This window comes from Scyliorhinus canicula, chromosome 5 (genome assembly GCF_902713615.1).
Source record: "Scyliorhinus canicula chromosome 5, sScyCan1.1, whole genome shotgun sequence".
In the NCBI taxonomy this organism is placed as follows: Eukaryota; Metazoa; Chordata; class Chondrichthyes; order Carcharhiniformes; family Scyliorhinidae; genus Scyliorhinus; species Scyliorhinus canicula.
This window is the reverse complement of record NC_052150.1, coordinates 37,117,857-37,143,339: the sequence shown is the minus strand read 5'-3', so window position 1 is coordinate 37,143,339 and position 25,483 is coordinate 37,117,857. Positions and strand designations below refer to the sequence as shown.

Here is a 25,483-nt window from a genome sequence, read left to right as displayed (position 1 = left end):
TAAACTGCTTCCTACTTTTGATGTGGAGATGTCGGTGCTTGACTGGGGTGGACACAGTAAGAGGTCCCACAACACCAGCTTAAAGTCCAATAGGTTTATTTGAAATCACAAGCTTTTGGAGTGCTGCTCCTTCATCAAATGAAGTTGAGGCAGGTTCATAAAACAGCATATATGGGAGCCACAATCGCAAGATAATTACAGATTGGAATGAGAAGAATGGTTGGAATGTGAGTCTTTACGGGTAAGCAAGTCTTATAAGTACAAACAGTTCGAGTGGAATGAGAGGTAATCACAGGTAATCGATATGTGAATTGTCTCAAGCCAGGACAGTTAGTAGCTTTCTGCAAACCGGGCAGTATGGTGGAGGTTACATGTAATGTGACATGAATCCAAGATCTCGGTTGAGGCCGTCTTCATGCATGCGGAACTTTGCTACCAGGTGTGCTCGCCGATTCTGCGTTGTCGTGTCTTGAAGGCTGCCCTGGAGAATATTTACCCGATGATCGGAGGCTGAATGTCCTTGACTGCTGAAGTGTTCCCTGACTGGAAGGGAACACTCCTGCCTGACGATTGCTGCATGGTGTCCGATCATCCGTTGTTGTAGTGTCTGCATGGTCTCGCATTTTTTCCTGCAGCACATGAGGTAGACAACATTGGCCGAGTCACATGACTATGTACCATGTACCTGGTGGGTGGTGTTCTCACGTGTAATTATAGTATCCATGTTGATGATCCCTTCTTTACAATCCAACCTGTAATTATCTTGCAATTGTGTCTCTCCTCTATATGCTGTGTTTATGAACCTGCCTCCACTTCACCTGATGAAGGAGCAGCGCTCTAAAACCTTGTGATTTCAAATAAACCTGTTGGACTTTAACCGGGTATTGTGAGACTTCTTACTGTTTCTACTTTTGATTTGGTTCTTTTCTGTTTTATTGTTTATGAAATTTATATTATGTGTATACTTTTGTTGATATGTGTATTACTGTTTATATTTGATAATTCAATAAAACGTTTATTAAAAAAAGCTTTCACAAACAGTAATCTAGGCGGCACAGTGGTTAGCACTGCTGCATCAAGGCACCGAGGACCCGGGTTCAATCCCGGCCCTAGGTCACAGTCAGTGTGGAGCTTACACATTCTCTCAGTGTCTGTGTGGGTCTCGCCCCCACAAACCCAAAGGTGTGCAGGGTATGTAGACTGGCCATGCCAAATTGCCCCTTAATTGGGGACTCTAAAAATAAGAACAGTAATCTGATGTACTGAAGTGAAATGCATAGGCTGGGATTTTAAAGATACAGACAGGTTTAGATTAGGGTGGGGTGGTTACAGTTTCAGAAATGTGTTTCCTGATTCAAGTTGGCCTCCAAGCTGCGCATTTCTGGCATTAATGGAGGCTGCTGGTTAATGGGGGACAACCTAAACCAAGAAGGTGGGCAGCAATTTTAAATATGATAATGAGGCTCTGAGCCTCAGTCATTCTACTTATTTACCGGTGTCGGCCAAGTTTCCCAAGGTTTCGGTAACTCGGCAGCTTCCGCAAGACGAGGTGGTCGGATTCAGGAGACAATTGCTTTCCAATCTACCTCTAGGATCTAGATGTCTACCTGAGGAACCTTCATAATCAGGTACAGCCCCCATGAACTTAGCCTCCCAACTTTCCACAGGCCCCAATTCCTTCCTCCCCAAGGCCCCCAATCCTCTCCCTAATCACCAGGACAATGGTGCCCTCATCACCCAATGATAGGTGGACCTCAAAGCCCCTTTTACCAGACTCCAAAGCCAATCCCTCATTAAGCCCGTAATCCTGTGCCACCAGGCCTTTAATTTCACCCCTCTTATGCTTATAATTCTCCTCCCTCACCATGGCCCCTTTACATCTCCCATACTTGGCTCAAACACAAACTCTCCATTCTCTCTCCACCAAAACCCTTAACCGTCCTTCAGAGATGACCATACACACCCCCCCCCCCCGCCAGTCAAATCCCCTATTATTAGTTCAGACTCACCTGGTGCTATAGCTGCCACGACAGGACCTCCACTGGAATAAAGGCCCAGCCTGTTGATCATGCTGAAACATCTTTCTGACAGAGCTCCCTGCAGGTCAGGTCAGGAAAATATTTTCCAGTAACTTTTACATGATTTCAAAAGCAAAGAGAGAATGAAATCCATTCTGACTTACTACTCTGAACTGTTCCAATTTCTGATTTCCACTGATGAAATAGGGGCACTCCCGATCGCCAGTTCTGTGTCCAAAATTTTTGCATCGCCAGCCTGGAAACAACAGTGCAAAATAGTGCATGTAACAATAAAAAGCAATTCTCCAGAGATAACGTTTAAACATTTCCACATGCTCATCAAAGTAGACATTTTGAAACTCGAAAGCCAATAAAACGTCAGGTTTGGCTTGAATCAGGGGGCTGATTTTGGCCTGCTAATACAAAATCTTAAATAAACAATAACATTTTGCATTACATTGTAATGACTCAAAATAAATAATTGGTTTGAAAGTTCAATTCCGTGTGAAGTTCTGTGTGAAATTTAGATTTTGGAATAATCATTAACAGCAAACTACTTATAACAAAGTTTTAGTTAAGGCACATACATTGCAGAAGTCTGTAAAATCCAACACTTTAATACAAAATGAATGTTTCCAAGTGATTATCCTGTATTTCACAACATACAAAAACTTGTGAACCCCAAATTAATGTGCAAAACCAATCTCAATGTCATTCTAATTGAGTCATTAATGTGCCAATTCACAACTGCCTCTCTCAAGGGTGATCACACACATAAATGTTGACATGCTGGAGTGATATATGGAAGGCAACATGTTGGAGCTGGCTTCCTGACCTGTTCACATCCTTCCCAAATAGCACCCCCCCCCCCCCCAACCACATGTACCCATCCCGCTTACCCCTTCCAGGTTAAATTTCCCCGAATTATTCTGCACTTTAATCAGTTCAGAATCTGTCCTAGATCCTACCAAGGACATTTTTTTTAACCTATCCACTGTAAGGTGATGATGCATGAAACTATCTTTGACTTATGGTTCAACTTACATGCCTAGTATAAAAGAGAATTGTCAGCATGCGTGTGGGTGGTCGCCATGTTGAAATTACATTGGCATCTGACGCAAAGTTGGGCAAGTCATGTTCACAACATAGCCTGTATCGCTTTCTTGATCCCTTATGCCCAGTTAGAAGGTACCAGTAAGTAAAACCTGCGTTTGTGGGGTGAAAAATTGAGGCTGACTACCAATGCGAGTAAAGTATATCATAGCTGAAAAGGAAGGTCAATTTACAGACATTATTTAACATGCTGGAAAAATGTGGTCACCTTATACTCCACAATTTAGGGTATTAAAAAGCCATATATTTCAGTTTTTATTTCTATATGTATTGCCACAAGTAGAGTTTTCTTTAATATTGTATTATTCACTCCTTTTCAATAGTGAATAAATAATATCAACAAAATTTGGCTTACATTGCATGACTTTCACTTCTTTTCCCAAGGGCATCCAGAGTCCTTTAGTAGGAGCATGTGCCAGGAAATCTCTTGCTCCTTCATTGCCCGGCAGGTCTGGAATACAGTCTTCAGGCTTGTCATCATCTTCCTGGACACACAGAATTAATTTAACAGGTCTTACAAATTATATACTTGGTTTTACTATTTCACATTATTCAGAATAATTTTTTTTAGACCCAAAACTCTGGGAAACTGATTCAGTTTAATTTGCAGAATACAAGATTGTGAGATGAAGTTCCTTCTTAATGAACACCAGATAATGGCGGAACATAAGAAATACATTTTTCTTCACAATCAACATCACCCGTACAAAAAAAAATCACTTTCTCATTAATTACGTATGAAATCACATTATAGTAGTTCCATTGGTGGATTGTACAGAAAAACTTACATTCTCCTGTTATTTGTTGAGATAATGTTCTATATTCTGTTTCATATACATTCCCACAAAAGGATTAGAAATGTATAACAGATTCTCATCTTCAACCATCCCCCCTTTGATTTCCTATGCTTACTTCCCATTTTTGAAGACAAAGGTTCATGTTGGCTTACCGTTCCATGGATAACAGAATATCCTGTTATTTTCTCCCATTGGCTATTCTTTTGACAAGAACCTCGACAATCATTATCTGAGAGCATCTTGACCATGGAGGCTAGTCATAGTTGAACCCTCACCTGACATCCACAAAATTTCAAACAATGATGAGACAGTACAGGAATGAGATAGAGAATCTGGTGAACTGGTGCGACGACAATAATCTCTCCCTCAATGTCAACAAAACGAAGGAGATTGTCATCGACTTCAGGAAGCGTAGTAGAGAACATGCCCCTGTCTACATCAATGGGAACAAAGTAGAAAGGGTCGAAAGCTTCAAGTTTTTAGATGCACAGATCACCAACAACAGATCACCTGGTCCCCCCATGCCGACACTAGAGTTACGAAAGCCCACCAACAACTTTACTTTCTCAGAAGATAAGGAAATTTGGCATGTCAGCTACAACCCTCACCAACTTCTACAGATGCGCCATAAAAAGCATTCTTTCTGGTTGTATCACAGCTTGGTATGGAGCCTGCTCTCCCCAAGACCGCAGGAAACTACAAAAGGTTGTGAATGTAGCCCAGTCCATCACGCAAACCAGCCTCCCATCCATTAACTCTATCTATAATTCCCACTGCCTCAGAAAGGCAACTGGCATAATTAAGGACCTTACACAGCCCAGACATACTCTCGTCCACCTTCTTCTGTCAGGAAAAAGATACCAAAGTGTGAGGTCACGTACCAACCGACTCAAAAACAGCTTCTTCCCTACTGCCATCAGACTTTTTAATGGACCTACCTCGTATTAAGTTGATCTTTTCTCTACATCTTGCTACAACTGTAACATTATAGTCTGCAGTCTCTCCTTCCTTCCCTATGTATGGTATGCATTGTTTGTACAGCATGCAAGAAACAATACTTTTCACTGTATACTAATACATGTGACAATAATAAATCAAATCAAATTCAAATCAAAATGTTGAACTTGCTGCAGGAATCACGACATAGGTCAGAGTAGCAGGAACAGGGCTGTTCTTTCCCCCATCATAGACAGCCCATGCGAACCAAGGCTAAGTCCCCTCTGCTGTTAGATCCCCAATTATTTGGATTGGATTGGATTGGATTTGTTTATTGTCACGTGTACTGAGGTACAGTGAAAAGTATTTTTCTGCAAGCAGCTCAACAGATCATTCAGTACATGGAAGAAAAGGGAATTAAACAAAATTCAAGAAAATACATGAGAATACATAATAGGGCAACACAAGATACACAATGTAACTACATAAGCATTGGCATCGGATGAAGCATACAGGGTGTAGTGTTAATGAGGTCAGTCAATAAGAGGGTCATTTAGGCTAGCTAAAATTCAGTCTAGAACCTAAGTTCTTTCTTTTTCTGGAAAGATAAAGGTAGTCCACTGAATTGTCAATCAGATTTAAATGTTGTAAAGAGACATATCTATAGTATTAACTTTAACATAATTAGGTAAAGTTAATTGTTTAGAATCATAGGACTGGATTCTTGCCTGCTGCAAGAATGCTATGGGCGAGCCGCGGCTGGAGAATCCACCCATACAATGAGACTGCACAGGAGGCCATTTGACCCATTTTGTCTACGAAAGAGAAATTTAGCTAGTTCAACTTTCCTGCCCTTTGCTCATTTTTCCTTCAGGTGCTTGTCTTTTTTTTTAGAAAATATTTTATTGAGGCATATATAATTTTAACAATTTTCAACATCAAATGTCACGAAAAATAAAAACCCAACAATATAACCAATCCACCCCCCCCCCCCCCCCCCCGAGCACAAACCCCGGCCAACATGGCTTACAGAAACAGTGCCACCTTCCCCAGCCATCTTTCTGTTGGTTCTCCTGTCCTTACTGTAGCCACTGTAGCCACCTAAAATGGACACTGAACTAAACAAAATGGAGAATCGCTAAGACTGCAGGGAAAAACAGTTTAGCCAAGGCAAACAGCCTGCAAACACTCATTAGCATTTTGCAAGCAGCAAAACCAGTTTCTGGCCAGGTGGAAGATCTCCAACCAAAGGTGATAATGGCAGAACGTTTTACATACTAATGAGGCAGTCCAGATCTAGGCACACACAATGACAACATTTGGGTTTGAATAAGATACTTTAAGTGGATGTCCAGACAGAGCGGCACCAGAAGTATCCACTATAGAAACCGCCCCCACCATCGAGAAAGACCCTCACATTGGAGGAATTCAAAAGATATCGATTGGAAGCGATCCAATCGATACCTGAAGGTAAAGCCCGCCCAGGAAAAGGGAAGGACATTGGGGACCCCTATAAAAATAGACCCCCACACATGGTCCTGTCTGTTGTTTCGTGCTCCGGCTTTGACCAAGACCTTGAACGTGTATCCTGACTCCAGCCGTTGAGCACCAGCCGCCGAACCGTAAGTGCCAATACGACGCTCGCTACGCGAACCAAGCCCGCTAGACCCCCAGTGACCAGCACGCTTTCTGAAGGTTGCAGACCAAGACCGGGACGAAGGCCTCGCTCCCTGACCTTGCCTGTTCCTGTGTAGTTAAGTATTCTGATTGCTTAGTTTAGTCATAGCTTAGTCCCTTAGTGTGTGCATGCGTATTTATTATAATTGTATAATAAATATTGATCGTTTGGAACTTACTAATCGGTGTATCGCTTTATTACTTTGAACCTGACCTTGAGATATTTTGTGAGTTGTCTATACGGCAACTGGCGACTCCTGAGCTGAAAGATACATAGACAGAGCCTAGTGGTGTTAAGCACACGGCCTTTAACAGAGGCAAGTTAATACACCCCAATAAACGCGTTTTACACCCATAGCAAAACGTGCAACATTACTCATCTCTCCCATGCTTCCCTTTTTTCCCCTCTCACTCCCTGCTGACAGCTTAATTTTTCTCAAATCCTAGTAAATCCATCCTAGTAAAATCCGTCTCCGAGCCACCAGGGAGGCAAAGGCCAGGACATGAGCCTCTCTCCCCCTGGGCTCCCGGGTCTTCCGACACACTAAAGAGCGCCACCTCTTGACTCGGCACCACCGTCACTTGTAAGACCTCTGACATGACGTCAGCAAATCCCTGCCAAAAAACCCTCAGTCTCGGACACGCCCAGAACATACGGACATGGTTCACAGGACTCCCGTACAGTGCCCACACCTATCCACCACCTCCTCAAAAGAACCTGCTTATCCTGGCCACAGTCATATGTGCCCTGTGGACCACATTACACTTTATCAGGCTGAGCCTGGCGCACGACGAGGACACATTAACTCTCCTCAGGGCCTCTTCCCATAACCCGGCCTCCAACTCCCCACTTTCTCTTCACCTCCCCTATCGGGGCTCCCTCACACTCCTTCAGCTCCTTTTAGATCTCAGAGACCTTCCCCTCTTCTACTCTTGTTCCCGACACCAACTTATTCTGTAGCTCCAGGGGCGGCAGGTGTGGGAAAGTCGAAACCTGCCTCCGCACAAAATCCCTCACCTGTAGATACCAGAACTCTGTTCGGAATTCCCCTCTGACAACTCAAACTCCTCCTCCAGCTCATCCAGACTCGGGAAACTCTCATCAATAAAGAGATCTCCGGGGCAGCACGGTGGCAGTGGTTAGCATTGCTGCCTGCGGCGCTGAGGACCCAGGTTCAAATCCCAGCCTTGGGTCACTGCCTGTGTGGAGTTTGCGCATTCTCCCCGTGTCTGCATGGGTTTCACCCCACAACCCAAAAATGTGCCGGTTAGGTGGATTGACCACACTAAATTACCCCTTAATTGGAGAAAAAATAATTGGGTACTCCAAATTTATTAAAAATAAATAAATAAATAAAGAGATCCCCAAATTTCTCGATCCCTGCCCACTGCCACCTCCGAAACCCCCCGTCCAGCCCCCCGGAGCAAACAGGTGGTTATCACATATCGGTGCCCATACCGACACCCCCTCTAACCCCATGAGCTACCTCCACTGTCCCCCACATCCTCAGGGCTGCCACTACTACTGGGCGTATGGAGTACCGAGCTGATGAGAACAGCAGAGGTGCCGTTAACAGTGCCCCCAAACTTGTGTCCTTACATGATTCCACCTCCACCCGCTCCCATACAGACCCCTCCCCCACTATCCACTTCCTGACCATTGCAATATTCACCGCCCAGTAGTAATTAATGGAATTTGGAGAGTCAGCCCCCTCCCTCCGACGCCCCCGCTCCAGCAGCACCTTTTTCACCCACAGGGTTTTACCCGCCCAAACAAATCCTGAGATCTATGCATTCACTTTTTTGAAGAACGCCTTGAGGATAAAAATTGGGAGGCTCTGGAAAACAAACAAAACCCTCAGGAGGACCGTCATTTTAACTGCCTGTACCCACCCCGCCAATGACAACGGGAGCGCATCCCACCTCAGAAAGTCATCTGTTCTACCAACTGACCCAAATTCAGTTTATGCAGCTGCTCTCACTCCCGCGCCATCTGGATACCCAAATATTGAAAGCTCTCTACCACCACCGTGAACGGCATCTCACCTAATTTCTTCTCCTGCTCCCTCGCCTGGGTCGCAAAGATCTCACTCTTACCCATATTCAATTTGTATCCCGAACACCGGCCGAATTCCTCTAATATCCCCATAATCTCTCCAATCTCCCCCAGCGGTCTGATATGTACAGAAGTAGATCGTCCGCATAGATCGAGACCCTGTGTTCCACCCTACCTGTACTATCGCCTGCCAGACTCTCGACGCTCTCAATGCCAATGGCTTTATAGCCAAGGCAAACATCAGTGGGGAAAATGGACATCCCTGCCTCATCCCCCAGTGCAACCTGAAGTAATCTGATCTCACCTGATTCGTCCGCACACTCGCCACCGGTGCCTGGTTTAGCAACCGGACCCAGCCCACAAATCCCTGCCCAAACCCAAACAGCTCTAAGGACAGCCTATAAGTATTCCCACTCCACCCGATCAAAGGCCTTCCCAGCGTCCATGGCCACCACCACCTCAACCTTGCGCTCCTCTGGAGGCATCATAATTACATTATGCAATCTCCTAATGTTGGTCGCCAAATGCCACCCCTTAACGAACCCTGTCTGGTCCTCCCATATTATCCTTGGGACATAGTCTTCGATCTTTGTGGCCAGGATCTTCCCAAATAGTTTGGCATCCATATTTACCAAGGAGATCTGCCTGGGACAACATCGGGGTAAGCACACTCAATTTCTTTGCTTCATTGAAGACCCTTGCCAACAGTGGTCCCAAAACCCCTGAGAACTTCTTATAAAATTCCACCGGGTACCTTCAGGTGCTTGTCTAATTCCATTTTAAAGCGAAGTATTATGATGGTAAGGACACACACAAATAGGACAGAACCTTGTGTTGTGCTACTTTGTAGATTTCAGTCTTTATTAAAACTCATCTATCTTGCTTATCTCAATAAACTTTGAACTGGTTGAGTACCATTAAACACTGGATTAACCTTTACAAAAGTCCACTACAGGTTTGGAAACAGTTTGATTCCAAACTCCTGGTCACAGGCACACTGGAATGAAAATTTCTCATGCAGATCACTTTTCTGCTGAAAAGTGAGGACTTTGGGCATCACTTCATGAAATCACTGAAGAGGAACTTTTTAACAGCATGAAACAGGTTATAAGTAGAAATTTTGCAGTCTAAATGTTTGAAGAAAGGAAGTAAGAAAAGCAACAATAGCCATCATTGCAAAATTTGGGATTAAGTGGCAATGAACACACCTTCACTTTCGATCAGATTACATTCCACAGAACAATGAATTTTACAGTAAAGTAAAAGAAATGACAAGTAGCTTTGTCATAGATTGATAATCAGCCAGTTATTTTAAACTTTGCCAACACATAAAATATTTTTTCAGCACCCAGGTTATTGGATATAGAATTGTACTAATAGGATGCTATTAAACTAAATACCCACTCTTAAAAATCATTCAATAACATTACGTAAATACACAGTTTCAATTCAGAACATCACCGTAGTTTGGTTTGTTACAGACAAATTCTAGCATTTGAAAATCTGTGCACTTGTGGTTCAAAAATGTTAAGGTGACTTGTCACTGTTTACTTTAAAAATATGAAAATGTAACAAATTTCAATTGAATTAGTAATGATTAAGCAATTTCACAAAACATTGTTTTCAAGAATATTATTTAGTTGTGTGTGCATTAATCACAATACCAACTGGAAATAAGTACTCAACCACATCGTCGTGTTTCAGGCCTCCTTGCTACCCATTTTTAGTTTAAACACAGACGGCATTGCACAAACCAAGAAAATAAACAATGAAGGCAGAACCAAGATTACAGAACTGGAAAGGCTTCTGTGTGGCAACTTATTGTGCATTTCCATGAAGATTGTTTTTTCACAAAGGAAACAGGTAAAGGTCAAGATGATGATTGAATATAAAATGGAGTGGTGTGGATCCTCAGTTAAATTCTTTCTGGGTTATTAGTTTTGGGTCCAACTCCTCCTTTCATTGTTAAGGACCTGAAGGAGCAACATTGCTTGGGGCCATCAGAAGAGATGTGCATGTTTTATTCTCCAAATTTTAATTTTCCTATTTAGCGAGCTTCATGGGGGAGGAAGAAATATAACTATGTCAGCATATGTTTGAATATTTGTGGAACTACCATAATATATGTGGTTCTCAGTAGTTCTACATTATAGGGTATTTAATGCTGATTTAAAGTAGATCAAAGTGCATTAACTGGTGTGCTAGGATACTGGCTCTTGACCATTATGCCTTGCAAAACAAGACTTAAATTTCAGGACACTGGGACATTTATGCTTCTGCACAAATAAATCAGAGTAAGAGTTATCCTATATGCCTCATGCATATCTCATGGTAACTGATATTTGTATAGAATATGAGGCACATATCTACCAACCACTTTGCCTGATGATTGTGATTAGTGCAGGATTACCAACAGATGTAAAACATATTATTTTGAAGCTTGTAGGCATTAATAAGTGTATCAATTATGACTAACCTTTATCATCCCTGGTGGCGGCTTCTCATAGCTATTAAAAATAAACAAACATAAATTGCAATAATTTAAAGGTTCACAAATAAGATATATTCAATACTAGTTACATTACACGAGCTTCCCATTTTCTAATGAATAAGGGCACATTCTACAAGTTTGGTGTTGGTGTGAAAGGTAAACCAATGTTAAAAAGTAATCTAAATTGGGTGCTAAGGCAGAAACTGAAATCAATCTCCTCCAGGGGAGGCTGAACTGGACCGATGCCAAATGAAGTGGAGAAACCACAATTCTATATTAGCTGATTAAATTCATAGTCTGCTCCTTGAACAAAGGATTTGGGACGTGACAATGACCCAATGTTATCACTACAATTGCCAAGGTTTCAGCCGCTGGCTGACACATCTGTATTAATCTCATCAACTTCTCCCCATTTAAAAAGCACATGTCCTGATTTAGAAACAGAAACCATTTGGGAAAATTTATTGTAATACTATTCTTCCACCAAGTATGAAGCGACACACTGATCATAAGAATATAAGAAATAGGAGCAAGAGTGGACCACAAAGCCCATACAGCCTGCTCCACCATTCAATATGATCCTGGTTAATCTTGGTCTTCACTGCTATTCTCCTTATTCGCACATGTTCCTTAATTAGATCAAAAATTTGTCTATCCCAGCCTTAAATGCATTCATTAATCTTGAGGTAGATAATTCCAAAGGTGCGCAACACTAAATGATGACTCACTCTCCCCAAGACTGGAATATTTTAGAATCCCCAACCAGAGGGCACAATCTCTCAGCTTCTATCCAATGGAACTACTAAAGAATCTTGTAGGTTTCAATGAGATCCCAAACTCCAGAGAATACAAGCCCATATTACTTAGCCTCTCATAATAGGTCAACTCACTCATCTCAGGAACCAATTCACTGTACCACCTCCAGTGCAAGTATGTCCTTTCTTCAATGAGACCAAAACCGCATAAAACTGAGCTGCCTTTCTCGTGGAAATCCAACCTCTTGCTTCTGAATAGGTGACGGTACTAAAATTGAGTACCCAAGCAGAGGACCAAACAGGTTTCATAAACAGCAGGCAGCTTTCCAGTAACATTAGAAGACTACTAAGCATGATCATGACCCCGTCGAAGGAGTGGGTGGTATCTATGGGCGCGGAGAAGGCTTTCAACCGGGTGGAGTGGCGGTACCTGTTTGAGATTCTGGGACGGTGCGGGTTTGGCCCATAGCGTGTGGCATGGGTGCATTTGTTGTGTTTGCAGTGGCGGGTTTATGGACAAATGAGATGAGTTCACGGCGCTTTGGGTTCCACAGGCGAAGGAGGCAGGTGAGTTCGCTGTCGCTGTTGTTCGCGTGGCGATAGAGCCCTTGGCGATGGCCCTTAGGGGATCAGTAGAGTGACAGGGAATTGTGAGGGGGAGTCGGGAATGCCAGGTGTCACTGTACATCGACGACCTGCTGCTGTTGGTGTCGGACCCATTGGAGAGTATGGGGAGAATTATGGACATATTAGAGAGGTTCAGGGCCTTCTCGGGTTATAAGTTGAATGTCAGAAGAAGTGAGATGTTTCCGGTGAATGTGGCTAGTCGGGAGCCATTCTGCGGGCGTTGCCACTTGGGGTAGCCAGGGACAGATTCAGGTATATGGGGAGTCCAGATGACAGGGGAGTGGTCGTCGATGCACAAGTGAAATTTGACAACATTGGTGGAGGAGGTTAGAGGGGATTTTAGAAGATGGGATACGCTACACCTGGCACTGGTGGAGAGGGTCCTGATGGTTAAAATGAAGGTTCTGCCAAGATTTCTATTTCTATTCTAGATCCTCCCGATCTTCATCTCAAAGACCTTTTTCCAGAAACTGGATGCAGCGATTGTGGGGATTATATGGGCAGGATGGTACCTAGGATGAAGAGGGCCCTGTTACAGAGGCAGAAAGGCAGGCTGGCGCTACCAAACCTGTTGCATTACTATTGGACAGCAAATGCAGGGAAAGTGAGGCGGTGGTGTGAAGGAGAAGGGTTAGAGTGGGTTAGGATGGAGGAGGAGGAGCGGCACGGTGGTGCAATGGTTAGCACTACTGCTTTATGGCACCGAGGACCCAGGTTTGATCCGGGCTCCGGGTCACTGTCTGAGAAGTTTGCACATTCTCCCCATGTCTGCGTAGATATCATCCCCACAACCCAAAGATCTGCAGCCTAGGGGGATTGGCCATGCTAAATTGCCCCTTAAAAGAATTGGGTAGTCTCAAATTATAAAAAAAGGATGGCGGAATCCTGAAGAGGGTCCAGCCTGAGGGCCAAGATGATGGGAGATGCTTCCGCTGGCACCGTGTAGGTACACAGTGAACCAGTGGTGCAGTCCATGATTAGGTTGTGGAACCAGTTGAGGAGATACTTTCGGATGGAGAGGATGTCGGTGCTGCCATGTTGTGGCCAAGACAAGAAGGAGATTTCTCCTGCACTTCAAAACAGCCTGATAGGATTTTTTTTGTTACATTAATCTGAGAGTGAAGACAAGGCCTAAGTCTAGCATCACATCCGTAATACTTCTTTCAACTAATGGTACACTGTTACCCCAGCCTGTATTTTGTGCTTCTTTCTGAAGTGGAACTTAAACCTGCAACAGGTGACACAGTTGTTAGCACTGCTGCCTCACAGCTCCAGGGACCCGGGTTCAGTTCCGGCCTCGGGTGACTGTGTGGAGTTTGCACTTTCTCCCAGCGCCTGTGAGAGTTTTCTCTGGGTGCTCCGGTTTCCTCCCATAGTCCAGAGAAGTGCAAATTAAATGGATTGGCCACACTCAATTGCCCCTTAGTGTCCAAAAGATTAGGTGGGGTTACTGGATTATGGGGATGAGGTGGAGACGTGGGCTTGGGTTGGGAGGGGCCGGTGCAGGCTTGATGGGCTGATGGCCTACTTCTGCACTGTAGGGATTCTATGAACCTTCTAAGTCAAGAGGCGAGAATGCGAACACAACTAACTGACTGATAAGACATAGTTTTGGCACTCTCAATGTACATGAGATGAGAATTATGATAATAGCAGTGATCAGGAGTAATAAATAATCATTAACATTCTGAGAGACAGAGGATTAATCAAGGATTGTCAGCATGGCTTTGTCGGGGAAATCATGTCTAACAAATTTGGTTGAATTTTTCAAGGAGATGACCAGGTGCGTGGATGAGAGCAATGCAGTTGGCGTAGTCTACATGGGCTTCAAGGGTTTTGACAAGATTCCACATAGGAGACTGGTCAAGAAGGTAAGAGCCCAAGGGATCCAGGGCAAATTGGATCCAAAATTAGCTTAATGGCTAGTAGAGGGGTCAATAACATGAGTCAGATTTAAGGTAAGGGGCATGAAATTTAGAGGGAATTATAGAAAAGACTTTCTCACCCAAATCACAGAATCCCTACAGTACAGAAGAAGGTAATTTGGCCCATCAAGTCTGCACCGACCCTCTAAAAGAGCACCCGACCCAGGACCCCATCCTATCCCCTGCAACCCCATCTAGCCTGCACATTCCTGTACGCCAAGGGGGAATTCAGCATGACCAATCCACCTAACCTGAACATCTTTGGACAGTGGGAAGAAGCCAGAGCACCAATCTGAGGATACCCCCACAGATAAGGGGAGAACATGCAAACTTCGCAGTTACCCAAGACCGGAATTGAAACTGGGTCCCTGGCACTGTGATGCAGCAGTGCTAACCACTGTGCCTCCATGCCACCCCAATGGAATTTGTAACTCGGTCTCTATATCAATATGGGTCTGAAGTCTTTGATATTTTAGTTGGAGTGCAGGTCTTTCAAAAAAAAGGATTCTCACGGAAGCTGGAAAGCCTCTTGTAGACAAATAGCCATGAGATTGGCTAAGAAAAGTTGGAACAAATATAGTACTTTGGCTGCATTAGAAGACTTTCAGCTATTTCAGATGTTTCTTGGTGCTTTAGATGTTTTGTCTTCTGGACTTTGTTCAAGTATTTTAAACTGCAGTCTCTGAAAGTTTGTTTCAGTGACATGAGTACAGCTCAACACTTTTGGAGTCCACACCACCACAAAAATGGCATTTGGCTATGGTCATTCACTCACATCTCTGTCGCAGCTGGAGTTCAAATTCTTTGTTAAAAATGGCACTTGGAGCCCAACAGTCTCGAGATCCGATATTCCTCAATACTGGTTCATCCTTAAACAATGAGGAACTTACACTTTACAGGTCTTTGCAAAATACCCTCATTCAGGCCAACATTTAACTAAATATTGGCCACAGAATCAAATATTGTTTAAATGCTCATTGTCACATGATATATTGCAGCCATCTTAACCGGTTTCCTCCCACAGTCCAGGTGTGCAGGTTAGGTGGACAGGCCATGCTAAATTGCCCTTAGTGTCCAAAAAAGGTTGGATGGGGTTACTGGGATGGGGTGGAGGTGCGGGCTTAGGTAGGGTGCTCTTTTCAAGGGCCGGTGCAGACACGATGGGCCGAATCGCCTCCTTCTGCACTGTAAGTTCTATGATTCTATTATATTGTTTTGTTTCAGTTCCAGCATCCGCAGTAATTTGCTTTTAAATTAGGTTATTATAACATATATTTAAAATGGTTTGCACACTTGCTCTCAACTCACATTTTTTCATGATATTCAATGTTAGTAGCCTTTAACCTAATACCTGTAGATCTTATGAAATAAGAATAGGAAACTTAACCAAAGAATTAGTAGCTACATCACAGTTAACCTATGTTTTGTTCTATTCTCCACGTGGGCTTCTCAAAACCTGATTAAACCATGAAATAAACTGAAGTTCTGCTCAGTGACTCAGCTTACTATCATCTGCCTTCATCCACAGATGTTTTGTACTACAAACAAATGTGGGAGAACATGGAATTGCATTTTCCAATTGAAGTTAACATTCACAGCTGTATTATTTTGTTTGGTGATCCACCTTATATCATGCACGTTCCTAACAGATGAATCTGCCAATTCAACACAATGGCACGACAGCCTGCTTGTTGTAATAGAATGGTAGAAGTCGCACGCTAGTTTGTTAGTGGATGGGTGGCGAGAACGCAGTCCATCCATTTAATCACTATTTTAGAAATCCTACGCACCAAAATCAGGCCGCACTATACATCAGCAGTAAACTTAATAGGAGCATTCTCCAAGACAATATTGGCGAGCTAGAACATGTATATACAAGAAGAAAATTCATGCGCATTGCAATTTATTCTTTCATTTAAGTAAGTCACAAAAGGTTGGCTTTCAGGTATTGTTTTCCACACCACTAACCGAGCACTGTTGAACTACAAGCTCACTGTCTGTAAATATCTGTAGATTGAAAGCAATGTCCCTAGCTATCCTGAAGCTGCCCAAGTTTCAGACGCCTTTCTCTTTCAAAATAATTCCAAGATAAAATCACACTTTTGTTATGGGCCAGGGTTTAGAAAACTCCAAAGTATATCATGGAGTTCATCTGGCCTACAACTGTTTATTGAATTTGGCCATGATGAGCACAAGAGCCTGTCCTTTCAGGTGTTATTCAACAGGGTTCTTAGGCACTTTTAATCAAAAAACAAACTTTATTCTACGAATTTAGTTAACATTTGTATAAACACACACAGTAAGAATTTTTATCAACTACGAACATAACAACCCAACGCAGCTACAGTAATCTATGTATAACCCTTAATGAATTCCCCCTTAACTGTTCCAATTCAACAACAAAATCTAAGTAAAACCAGAAACCACTCTTCAAAGGTTAGGCCCAGCACATGGCACTCTTACTGGTATAAGACTTATTAGTGATACTCTGTTCCCCTTCTCAAACAGCAGGTATGAATTCCTTCCAGAAAGCAATTATCTTTTTGTAACTTATCAAGCAGTCTGGAAACAGCTTTTAAAATGAAGATAGAGAAACACTTCTTTCAACCCGTGCAGTTCAAAACCAGTCCAAACTCAAAGCAAAAGTAAAAACGCACAGAGCCACAGCCCAGTTCCACCCACGCAATGACATCACTGAAGCCATGTGATAAGACAAAAACATTTCTTAAAGGAACATTCCCATGACACTTTTCAAGTGTTCAAAGCGTGCCTCAAGAATGTTAAAAATCAACTCAAAACAGACAAATTTAAATACCAGCTGAAGGGACAATTTATATAGGGTCCTTGAATACAAGTGTAGCATTCAACTCCTATTGCTTTGACTGATACACGACTAATTCAATTTATTTACGTATTTATTTTTCTTTCTTTTTAAAAATAAATTTAGAGTATCTAATACATTTTTTCCCAATTAAGAGGCAATTTAGCATGGTCAATCCACCTAGCCTGCACATCTTTGGGTGCTGGGGGCGAAACCTACACAAACACAGGGAGAATGTGCAAACTCTGCACGGAGTGTGACCCAGAGCTGGGATCGAACCTGGGACCTCAGCGCCGTGAGGCTGCAGTGCTACTCACTGCGCCACCGTGCTGCCCTGACTGATCCAAATTACATGTTACGTTTGGAAAGATTAATTAATAGTGACAATATCCATTACTATACAGGATCACTAGATGTATCTAGTCAATAGTAATACGTTACACATATAACTAGGAGTTAATCACAGGTTGGTCAGTGCAATCAAAATGTGAATATATATATTTTGTCAATTTCATATAGAATTTCCAGTGTAGGAGGAGCCATTCGGCGCATCATTTTGGCTCCTTAATGTGAACCACTGCACATTTCATACTTCTATCATCTTAAACATGGTTTCTAAACACAGTACCAAGAACTTCCAAATGTTTCCCCATCTCCCCCACCATTGCTAACGAGTCAACAGTTTTGATAAAGTGTACTCTGTCAAGGAACCGATATGTATCCCACCCTCAATAATTATTATTTCAGAGATTGATAACCACCAATAGAGGAATTAATATTTCATTGCATTTTGTAAAACGGTGGTGGGAATCTGGAACTCACTGGCCTGAAAGGATGGTATGGCAGGAACCCTAAATATTTAAAAAACATTTCGACTAGCACTTTAAATGCCATAGCATACAGGGCCCAACCGGTCAAGTGCTGGAAAATGAGATTAGGATAGGTGCTTGTTGGCTGGCACAGACAAGATAGGCTGATGGGCATCCTTTGGTGCTGTAAAACTCTTTCTGGAAGCCAGAATCCTTTTTTCCAAAATCCTTAATCCCATCTGCATTTCCCAAACATTATTTCCCTTTGGAGACCATTTATATTTCCTATTTATAAATTGTTGGTACCTCATTGAAGATTGTACTGGGTTGACAAGCTTCACGGTTGCCTGTCCTATTCACACATGCCATATTCTCGGTAAAAAAGCCCAGAAAATGCTGGAAATACCCAGCAGGTTCGGTAACGTCTATGGAAAGAAACAGAGTTAACGCTTCAGGTCATCAAAGCGCAGGGTTTTCCTTCTTATTATTTCAGATTTCCAGCATCTGCAGTGCCTGGTTTTCTTGTCACGGATTCCCTGCAGTGCCCATGGTTGGATTAAGGGGAATCGCCGCTGACTAGCCTGAAAAGGGTCTCTGGGCGGCCGTCCGGCCCCGCCGAGAGCCGAGTTCAGACCAGACAATGACTGGACATTGACACTGCGGCAGGCGGCTCCTGCAGTGGGCAGATGGGCTACAGGGCAACCGACGGAGGAATGGCGACCTCCTTGGTGACGCATCCACCCACCCCGCGGCTCTGTCCCTCAACGACCGCTTTCATCCTATTCTCTGATCCTTACAAGGTCTCGACATGTTTGATTTTCTTCACTTCTTGGTGCAGCCTCTTCTTCTTCTTCCTCTCCGGCTCCTTCTCCTCCGCCGTGTGACGCTTGCGCCGGTGGTGCCGGCGTTCGTGGTCGCTCGCCCGGCTGTCTTCTGCCATCTCCCGCTAGCGAGGGGCAGCCTAACCGGCGGTGCTGGGCGACATTGCTCCTGAGAGCGGCCCTAAGATCTCCTCTCCCCGCCTCCAACCGTCCTGGCCGCGAGCCAAACGTCTCGCCCCTTCTCCGAGCATGCGCACTGGCTCGGGGCTCTGCTGGCCCCGCCCCTCCCCGGATTGCACCTATAAAAGAAGCCGGGCTGAAGGGGCGTTCAGAGTCACCTCGATGAAGAGCTGTTGGTGTTGTGGCGCGAGATTGGCGTGCTTGATTTGGGGCTTCGTGACAATGCAGGTCAACAGCACGGAGCACAGTGGTGTCCCTGCCGATGGGGAAGACTTCTATTATTTCGGTTACGGGAGTAACTTGCTGCGCGACCGCTTGCAGCTTCAGAACCCTTCGGCCGTACAGGTCGCTGTGGGCTGCTTGAAGGTGTGTGCGCGCGCGTGTGTCTTCTCCACTGTCCTGGATGCAGACCAGGCATTCGCTGTCTGAGGGGCCATGCTGTGTTAGGGTCTAACCCAGTGTTTTTCAAGCTTTTTTTTTAACGGGGACCCATTTTTACCAACTGGCCGACCGTCGCGACCCACGCCGGCCGACCGTCGCGACCCACGCCGACCGTCGCGACCCACGCCGGCCGACCGTCGCGACCCACGCCGACCGTCGTGACCCACGCCGGCCGACCGTCGCGACCCACTTCTGCGTGGGTTTCCTCCGGGTGCTCCAGTTTCCTCCCACGGTCCAAAGACGTGCAGGTTAGGTGGATTGGCCACGATAAATTGCCCTTTGTGACCAACAAGGTTAGTAGGGGTTATTAGGTTTCGGGGATAGGGTGGAATTGAGGACTTAAGTGGTTGGTGCAGACACGATGGGCTGAATGGCCTTCTTCTGCACTGTATGTACTATGACCTCTACCTGGTCTCACCACCCTCCTGTGAGAAGTAGTTCCTCTTGGGGAGCCAGGAAGTTAGTCATATAAATTGAGTTAGACTGGTTATTGTGCATATTTCTGCATGTACGTGTATTTTTGCATATAGAATGATTCATATCATGTGATGAGCTCTGGCTCTTTTGTATTGTCAATTTAGTCTACAGATTGAATAGAGTTTGAACATGTGTACCTATTGTGTTCCTAGTGCATTCAGTGATTATGTTTCTGATGCTGTTTATACATCAGTTTTTACTCTTTGAAGGCACAAAGTATTTTTTTTTGTAATTGGTGTGTAACAAACATCCCCATTGGGAGATCTAAATTAAACCAGATCGGACACTTGGTTATCAGACATGCTCCTTCACATGTTTTCTTTCTGTTGTCTTTGGCTTTTACCTCTTAGTCTCCTGTAAATTACTTCATTTATGACCTGTTTTTAAAAAAAAGTTTTCAGCTATTGTGAATTACAATCCTGATATTAAAGAATATGATTCACATGTGTATTATTTTGGCAAAGCTGTGGTTGAAATTTTTAATTCCCCCCCAGGGCTATAAGCTTGCATTTGGCATTTTTGAGCGACGTATAAGCAACTGGGGAGGAGGTGGTGCAACTATCATTCCAAGTCCTGACGATGATGTATGGGGAGTTGTGTGGCGTTTAAAAGCTGCTGATCGGCATTCTTTAGATAAGCAAGTATTATTTTGTATACCTGTTCAATGTTTTTGTTTCTTGTAATGATTTGGGAGTTTGAACGGAGATGGCCAATCTATTTTTGGAAATATGAATTGAGTTCAAGCTTTTGAATCGGATGCATACTGCACTATTTGTTGTCTTTTGACAGGTACCATGTAATAAAACAGCAACATTAACCATAGCAATCTGAAAGCATGCTGCTTTGGGTCAATATTGCATGATAGTGCTTTCTCTATCCAAGGCTAGTTAAAATGCTTCTGTAGACGAGGGGTTACAGCCCTTGCTGGGGCATGGTAACTAAAACAAAAAGACAAAGGCTTAATTAACTGAACCAAAATATCATTTTTGGAGGCAACCCAGCCATCATTGCATTTACTGGTCACAAAGATTGAAGGACCAATAAACATTTGTGCTCCCTCTCCAGGGCCACCCAGTTGCAAACATGCTGCAATAGAGGAACAAACAGTCCGGTCAGACAACTTCCTGGACTGACTGCTGCCTGGATCTGTTGATGGGTGGTCCTTCCCCCCCCCCCCCCCCCCCCCCCCCCCCCCCCACCCCATCAGGTGACCAAATATCAATGTGGGGCTGAAGTATAACCAAACATTCACGAACAGCCCCTCATAACTAAAAAGGACCTAGGATAATCTCCATGTGGAACATAGACTCCCCCTAATCACAGAAAACACATGTGGCCTGGCAGTCGGTGAACTGCCTTAATGTATCATTGCATGGTGCTGTAATGATATGTGTTGCTGTTTTTACCTGCTATAAATATGGCAATCAATAAGGTTGTCCTTTCTTTAGATATTGATATTATATTGCTCAGAGTCGCCAAGTATCAAATGATACCACCATGAGGTTCAACCGGATATCGATCAAAGAGCCAAACACCAGTTAGTTAGTCCAAGATCAATGCTACTTTATTTACACACACAATTAACATGCAACATAAACACTACTCGTTAAACTACACCTAACAACTATGACAACCTGTACTTAACTTCAGGTCTGAGGAACAGTGACCTTTGTTCGAATCTGGATCTACTGGGTCTGGAGAAGTAATTGCTGCTCAGCTGGGCTCATCCGTCTGGTAGCGGGCGTTAAACTTGAACTTGCTTCTGGTAGTGCTGCAATTGGAGGTGGATGTTGCCGGAGTGCCAGATCCAAGAGGGATTGAACACGTGGCAGTGTCTCTCTTTATCCTTGGGGAGTTTCGCGCTCCTTTGGGCGGTCCTTGGGTTTGGACCCCATTAATTGGGTAGTTCTCGATCACTGTATTTGATTTGAATTCTACCTCAAGTGTACCTGAATAGGTGCCAGAATGTGGCGACATGGCAAATTTCACAGTAACTTCATTGCAGTGTTAATGTAAGCCTACTTGTGACAAAATATTATCATAGTAGTAGTAACTCGAGCCACAGTCATTAAGAGAGCTCATTTCTGTCATTCCTACATAATGCAACTCACTGGATAGTAATCCCTCAGCTGCAGGAAGTGCCCCTATCCCCACCCCTAAAGAGGGGGCTCCAACAAGCATCGTCTTGGTGTCAGATTCCTGTTTTAAAAAATATATATATTTTATTCAGGCATTTGCACAAAAACAAACCGGAGCAAACCAACACTCACTCTCCATCCCACCCCCGCCCCCGGCTGACCCCTCAATCCTCAAAGAAGTCAATGACCGCCTTGCACCTCTGAGCAAACCCATGAACCCCCCCCCCCCCCCCCCCCACAGGACAAACTTGACCTTCTCCAGCCTCAGGGATTTGGTCTGTAGTACACACCCACACTCGGTTTCTGTGGCTCAGAGTTTTTCCATCCAAGCATCTCTGAGCTATCAGGGAGGCAAAGACCGAGACATCGGCCTGTCTTGCTCCCGGTCTTCCAACACCTCAATACCACCTCTGGACACAGGGCCGCTCTCAACCCTAACACGTCGGACATTAACGTCTGCCAACCCCTGCCAGAACCCTTTAGCTTCAGAACATGTGGACGTGATTCACGGTCCTCCCCGCATACTGCCCACACCTATCCTCTACCCGCTCCAAAAACCTACTCCTGTGCGCTGCCATCATATGTGCTCTATCAATTGCCTTAAACTGACCGAGCCTTGGAAAGCCGTCTTGCAACACCAGGTTAAAGTCTTATTATGGGCCAGGGTTTAACAACTCCGAAGCATATGGAGTTCACCTGACCTATAACTGTTTATTGAATTTGGCTAGGATGAGCACAAGAGCCTGCCTTTCAGCTCTTATTCAACAGAGTTCTTCGGCACTTTTAATCAGAAAGCAAGCTTTATTTAGTCTATCAACTACAAACATTAAGACTCCACACAGCTACAGTAATCTATGTATAACCCTTAATCAATCCCCCTCAACTGTTTTAATTTAATAACATCAAAGTGAAACCAGAAACCCTTTTTCAAAGGTTAGGCCCAACACACTGCACTCTTCCTGGTATAAGACTTGTGAGTGATACTCTGTTCCCCTTCTCAAACAGCAGGTATGAATTCCTTCCAGAAAGCAATTATCTTTTTTAAGTTATGAAGTAGTCTGGAAACAGCTTTTAAAATGAACTTGGAGAAACACTACTTGCAACCTGTGCAGCTCAAAACAGTCCAAACTCAGTGAAAGTAAAAGCTCAGAGCCACAACCCAGCTCCACCCACACAATGACATCACTCAAACCATGTGATAAGACAAAGCCATGTGATAAGACAAAAACCTTTCTTAAAGGGACATTCCCATGGTAGTCTAACTGGTTTATTTGGAATTGTTAGTTTTCGGAGCGTTGCTTCTTCATCAGGGATGAAGGAACTATGCTCCCAAAGTCAGTGATTCCAAATAAACCTGTTAGACTTTAACCTGGTGTGAGACGTCTTACTGTGCCCACCCCAGTCCAATGCCGGCATCTCCCACATCATGAATGAGGCTTAGCCTCTCACACAACAACAGATTCACCCTCTGCTGGGCCTCCGCCCTCATCCTGGCCTCCACCTCCCCTCCTAGCTCCTCCTCCCACTTGTGCTTTATATTCCCCACTGGGGCCTCCTCCCAATCCATCAGCTCCTTGTCGACCTCGGATACCTTCCCCTATCTCCATAAGACATGGGAGCAGAATTAGGCCATTTGGACCATCAAGTCTGCTCTGCCATTCAATCAAGGCTGATATTTTCTCATCCCCATTCTCCTGCCTTCTCCCCATAATCCCTGATCCCCTTATTAATCAAGAACCTATCCATCTCTGTCTTAAAGACACTCAGTGATTTGGCCACCACAGCCTTCTGCGGCAAAGAGTTCCACAGATTCACCACCCTCTGGCTGAAGAAATTCCCCCTCATCTCTGTTTTAAAGGTTCGTCCCTTTAAAAGATCGTCCCTTTAGTCTGAGATGGAGTTCTCTGCTTCTAGTTTTTCCCCGCAAGTGGAAACATCCTCTCCACATCCACTCTACCCAGGCCTCGCAGTATCCTGTAAGTTTCAATAAGATTCCCCCGCCCCCCTCATCCTTCTAAACTCCAATGAGTACAGACCTCCAACGAGTATAGACCCAGAGTCCTGAACTGTTCCTCGTACGACAAGTTCTTCATTCCAGGGATCATTCTTGTGAACCTCCTCTGGACCATTTCCAAGGCCAGCACATCCTTCCTTAGATATGGGGCCCAAAACTGCTCACAATACTCCAAATGATGTCTGACCAGAACCTTATACAGCCTCAGAAGTACATCCTGGTCTCCTCCTTCGACAGTAGCTTATCCTACAACCCAAGGGATGGTAACCCAGGGAAATACAGCACCTCTCTTCAACTGTGCCAGGGTGTTGGTGGTGCTGATATAGAATGGTGGTGATCTGGGGTGGTGCAATGACTAAACATTTGATTTTTTTTCTCTCTCTTTCCCCCCCCAACAGACAAGAAGGTGTGCAGAATGGATACTACAGACCAATTGAAGTTCAAATTCAACGAGAAAATAAAGAAGAAATGATGTGTCGAACTTACCAAATGAATAATTGTACCTCTGCCTTGCCATCCCCAATTTACAAAGAGGTATTTTTTTTAAACCTGCAGCCCAGCAGCCTGTTTTTGTACGGCTTAGTGGGAACATATCTCTTGATGAAGTTATTTGCAAATGATGTACATTTTAAATCATACAATCATTCTGATGTTTGAAAATTAACCCCTTGCCTCAATCTTGTGCAAATCAAGGCTTAGAACTTAACGAGGTTAAACAAATACTGCCACCTTTTCTTTTTTGAATTATGTTTTGCAGGTAATTTGTACCGGTGCAAAGCAGAGTGGATTGCCTGCTGAATACCGGAAGAAGTTGGAGGCGATAACAACTAATAACTACAATGGAACAAACCCATTCATAATGGAAATTAGAGCGATATTGAATGCACTACAAAATAACAGGAGTATAAAGGATTGACTTTTGAAACGTTGTTCTAGTTATACTGTGCCTCGAAGGCAGATATTTTAAACATTCTGCTACTGCACGTAGTTCAAAATTGAGATACAGTGGATAAGCCAGATTTAATCACGTTTTTCACTTCTCACTTCATCTCGTTCCAAATAAGATGAATTGTTTTTGCTTTATTTTAAAATGTTGATCTTGGGGCAGCATGGTGGTGCAGTGGTTGGCACTGCTGCCTCACGGTGCCAAGGACCCGGGTTCAATCCCAGCCCTGGATCACTGTCCATGTGGACTTTGTACATTCTCCCCTTGTCTGCATGGGTTCTCATCCCCACAACCCAAAAAGATGGGTATAGACACGACCAAATGGTACAAACATTAATTTTGTGTAGGAGAAACAGGGTCCCCTCCCCTCCGTACCAACTCCCCTCAGTACCAACAGAAGGGAAAGGAAGGGGGGTGAATAGGGAGAGAGGGTTAGGGAGT

At 44.0% G+C, this 25,483-nt stretch overlaps 2 protein-coding genes across 10 annotated transcripts in view; one reads left to right on the top strand and one right to left on the bottom strand.

The window, feature by feature from the left end:
- Positions 1 to 19,101, bottom strand: part of rp9 (RP9 pre-mRNA splicing factor) — a 34,165-nt gene extending 15,064 nt beyond the window's left edge. For 2 of the 9 annotated variants that reach the window (XR_005460628.1, XR_005460631.1), the window contains exons 1-6: positions 18,823 to 19,101; positions 11,074 to 11,104; positions 3,487 to 3,616; positions 3,063 to 3,223; positions 2,183 to 2,274; positions 2,010 to 2,097 (exon numbers count right to left, since the gene is read on the bottom strand). Coding sequence is in view for 2 of the 9 variants with exons in the window: in XM_038796913.1 (XP_038652841.1) it covers positions 589 to 629; positions 2,010 to 2,097; positions 2,183 to 2,274; positions 3,487 to 3,616; positions 11,074 to 11,104; positions 18,823 to 18,965 (525 nt within the window). In the remaining 7 variants the exon portion in view is untranslated. Of the gene's footprint in view, positions 1 to 79; positions 630 to 2,009; positions 2,098 to 2,182; positions 2,275 to 3,062; positions 3,224 to 3,486; positions 3,617 to 11,073; positions 11,105 to 18,822 lie in introns of those variants that run through there. The other 7 variants (XR_005460630.1, XM_038796913.1, XR_005460629.1 and 4 more) reach the window with 7 other exon arrangements.
- A 56-nt stretch (positions 19,102 to 19,157) lies between these two features.
- On the top strand, positions 19,158 to 25,021 carry LOC119965911 (gamma-glutamylcyclotransferase-like). Its single transcript, XM_038796910.1, has 4 exons — positions 19,158 to 19,392; positions 20,439 to 20,581; positions 24,495 to 24,630; positions 24,854 to 25,021. Exons 1-4 carry the CDS (start codon positions 19,189 to 19,191, stop codon positions 25,010 to 25,012), a joined length of 642 nt encoding a protein of 213 aa, XP_038652838.1. The 5' UTR covers positions 19,158 to 19,188; the 3' UTR covers positions 25,013 to 25,021.
- The last annotated feature ends 462 nt before the right edge of the window (positions 25,022 to 25,483 follow it).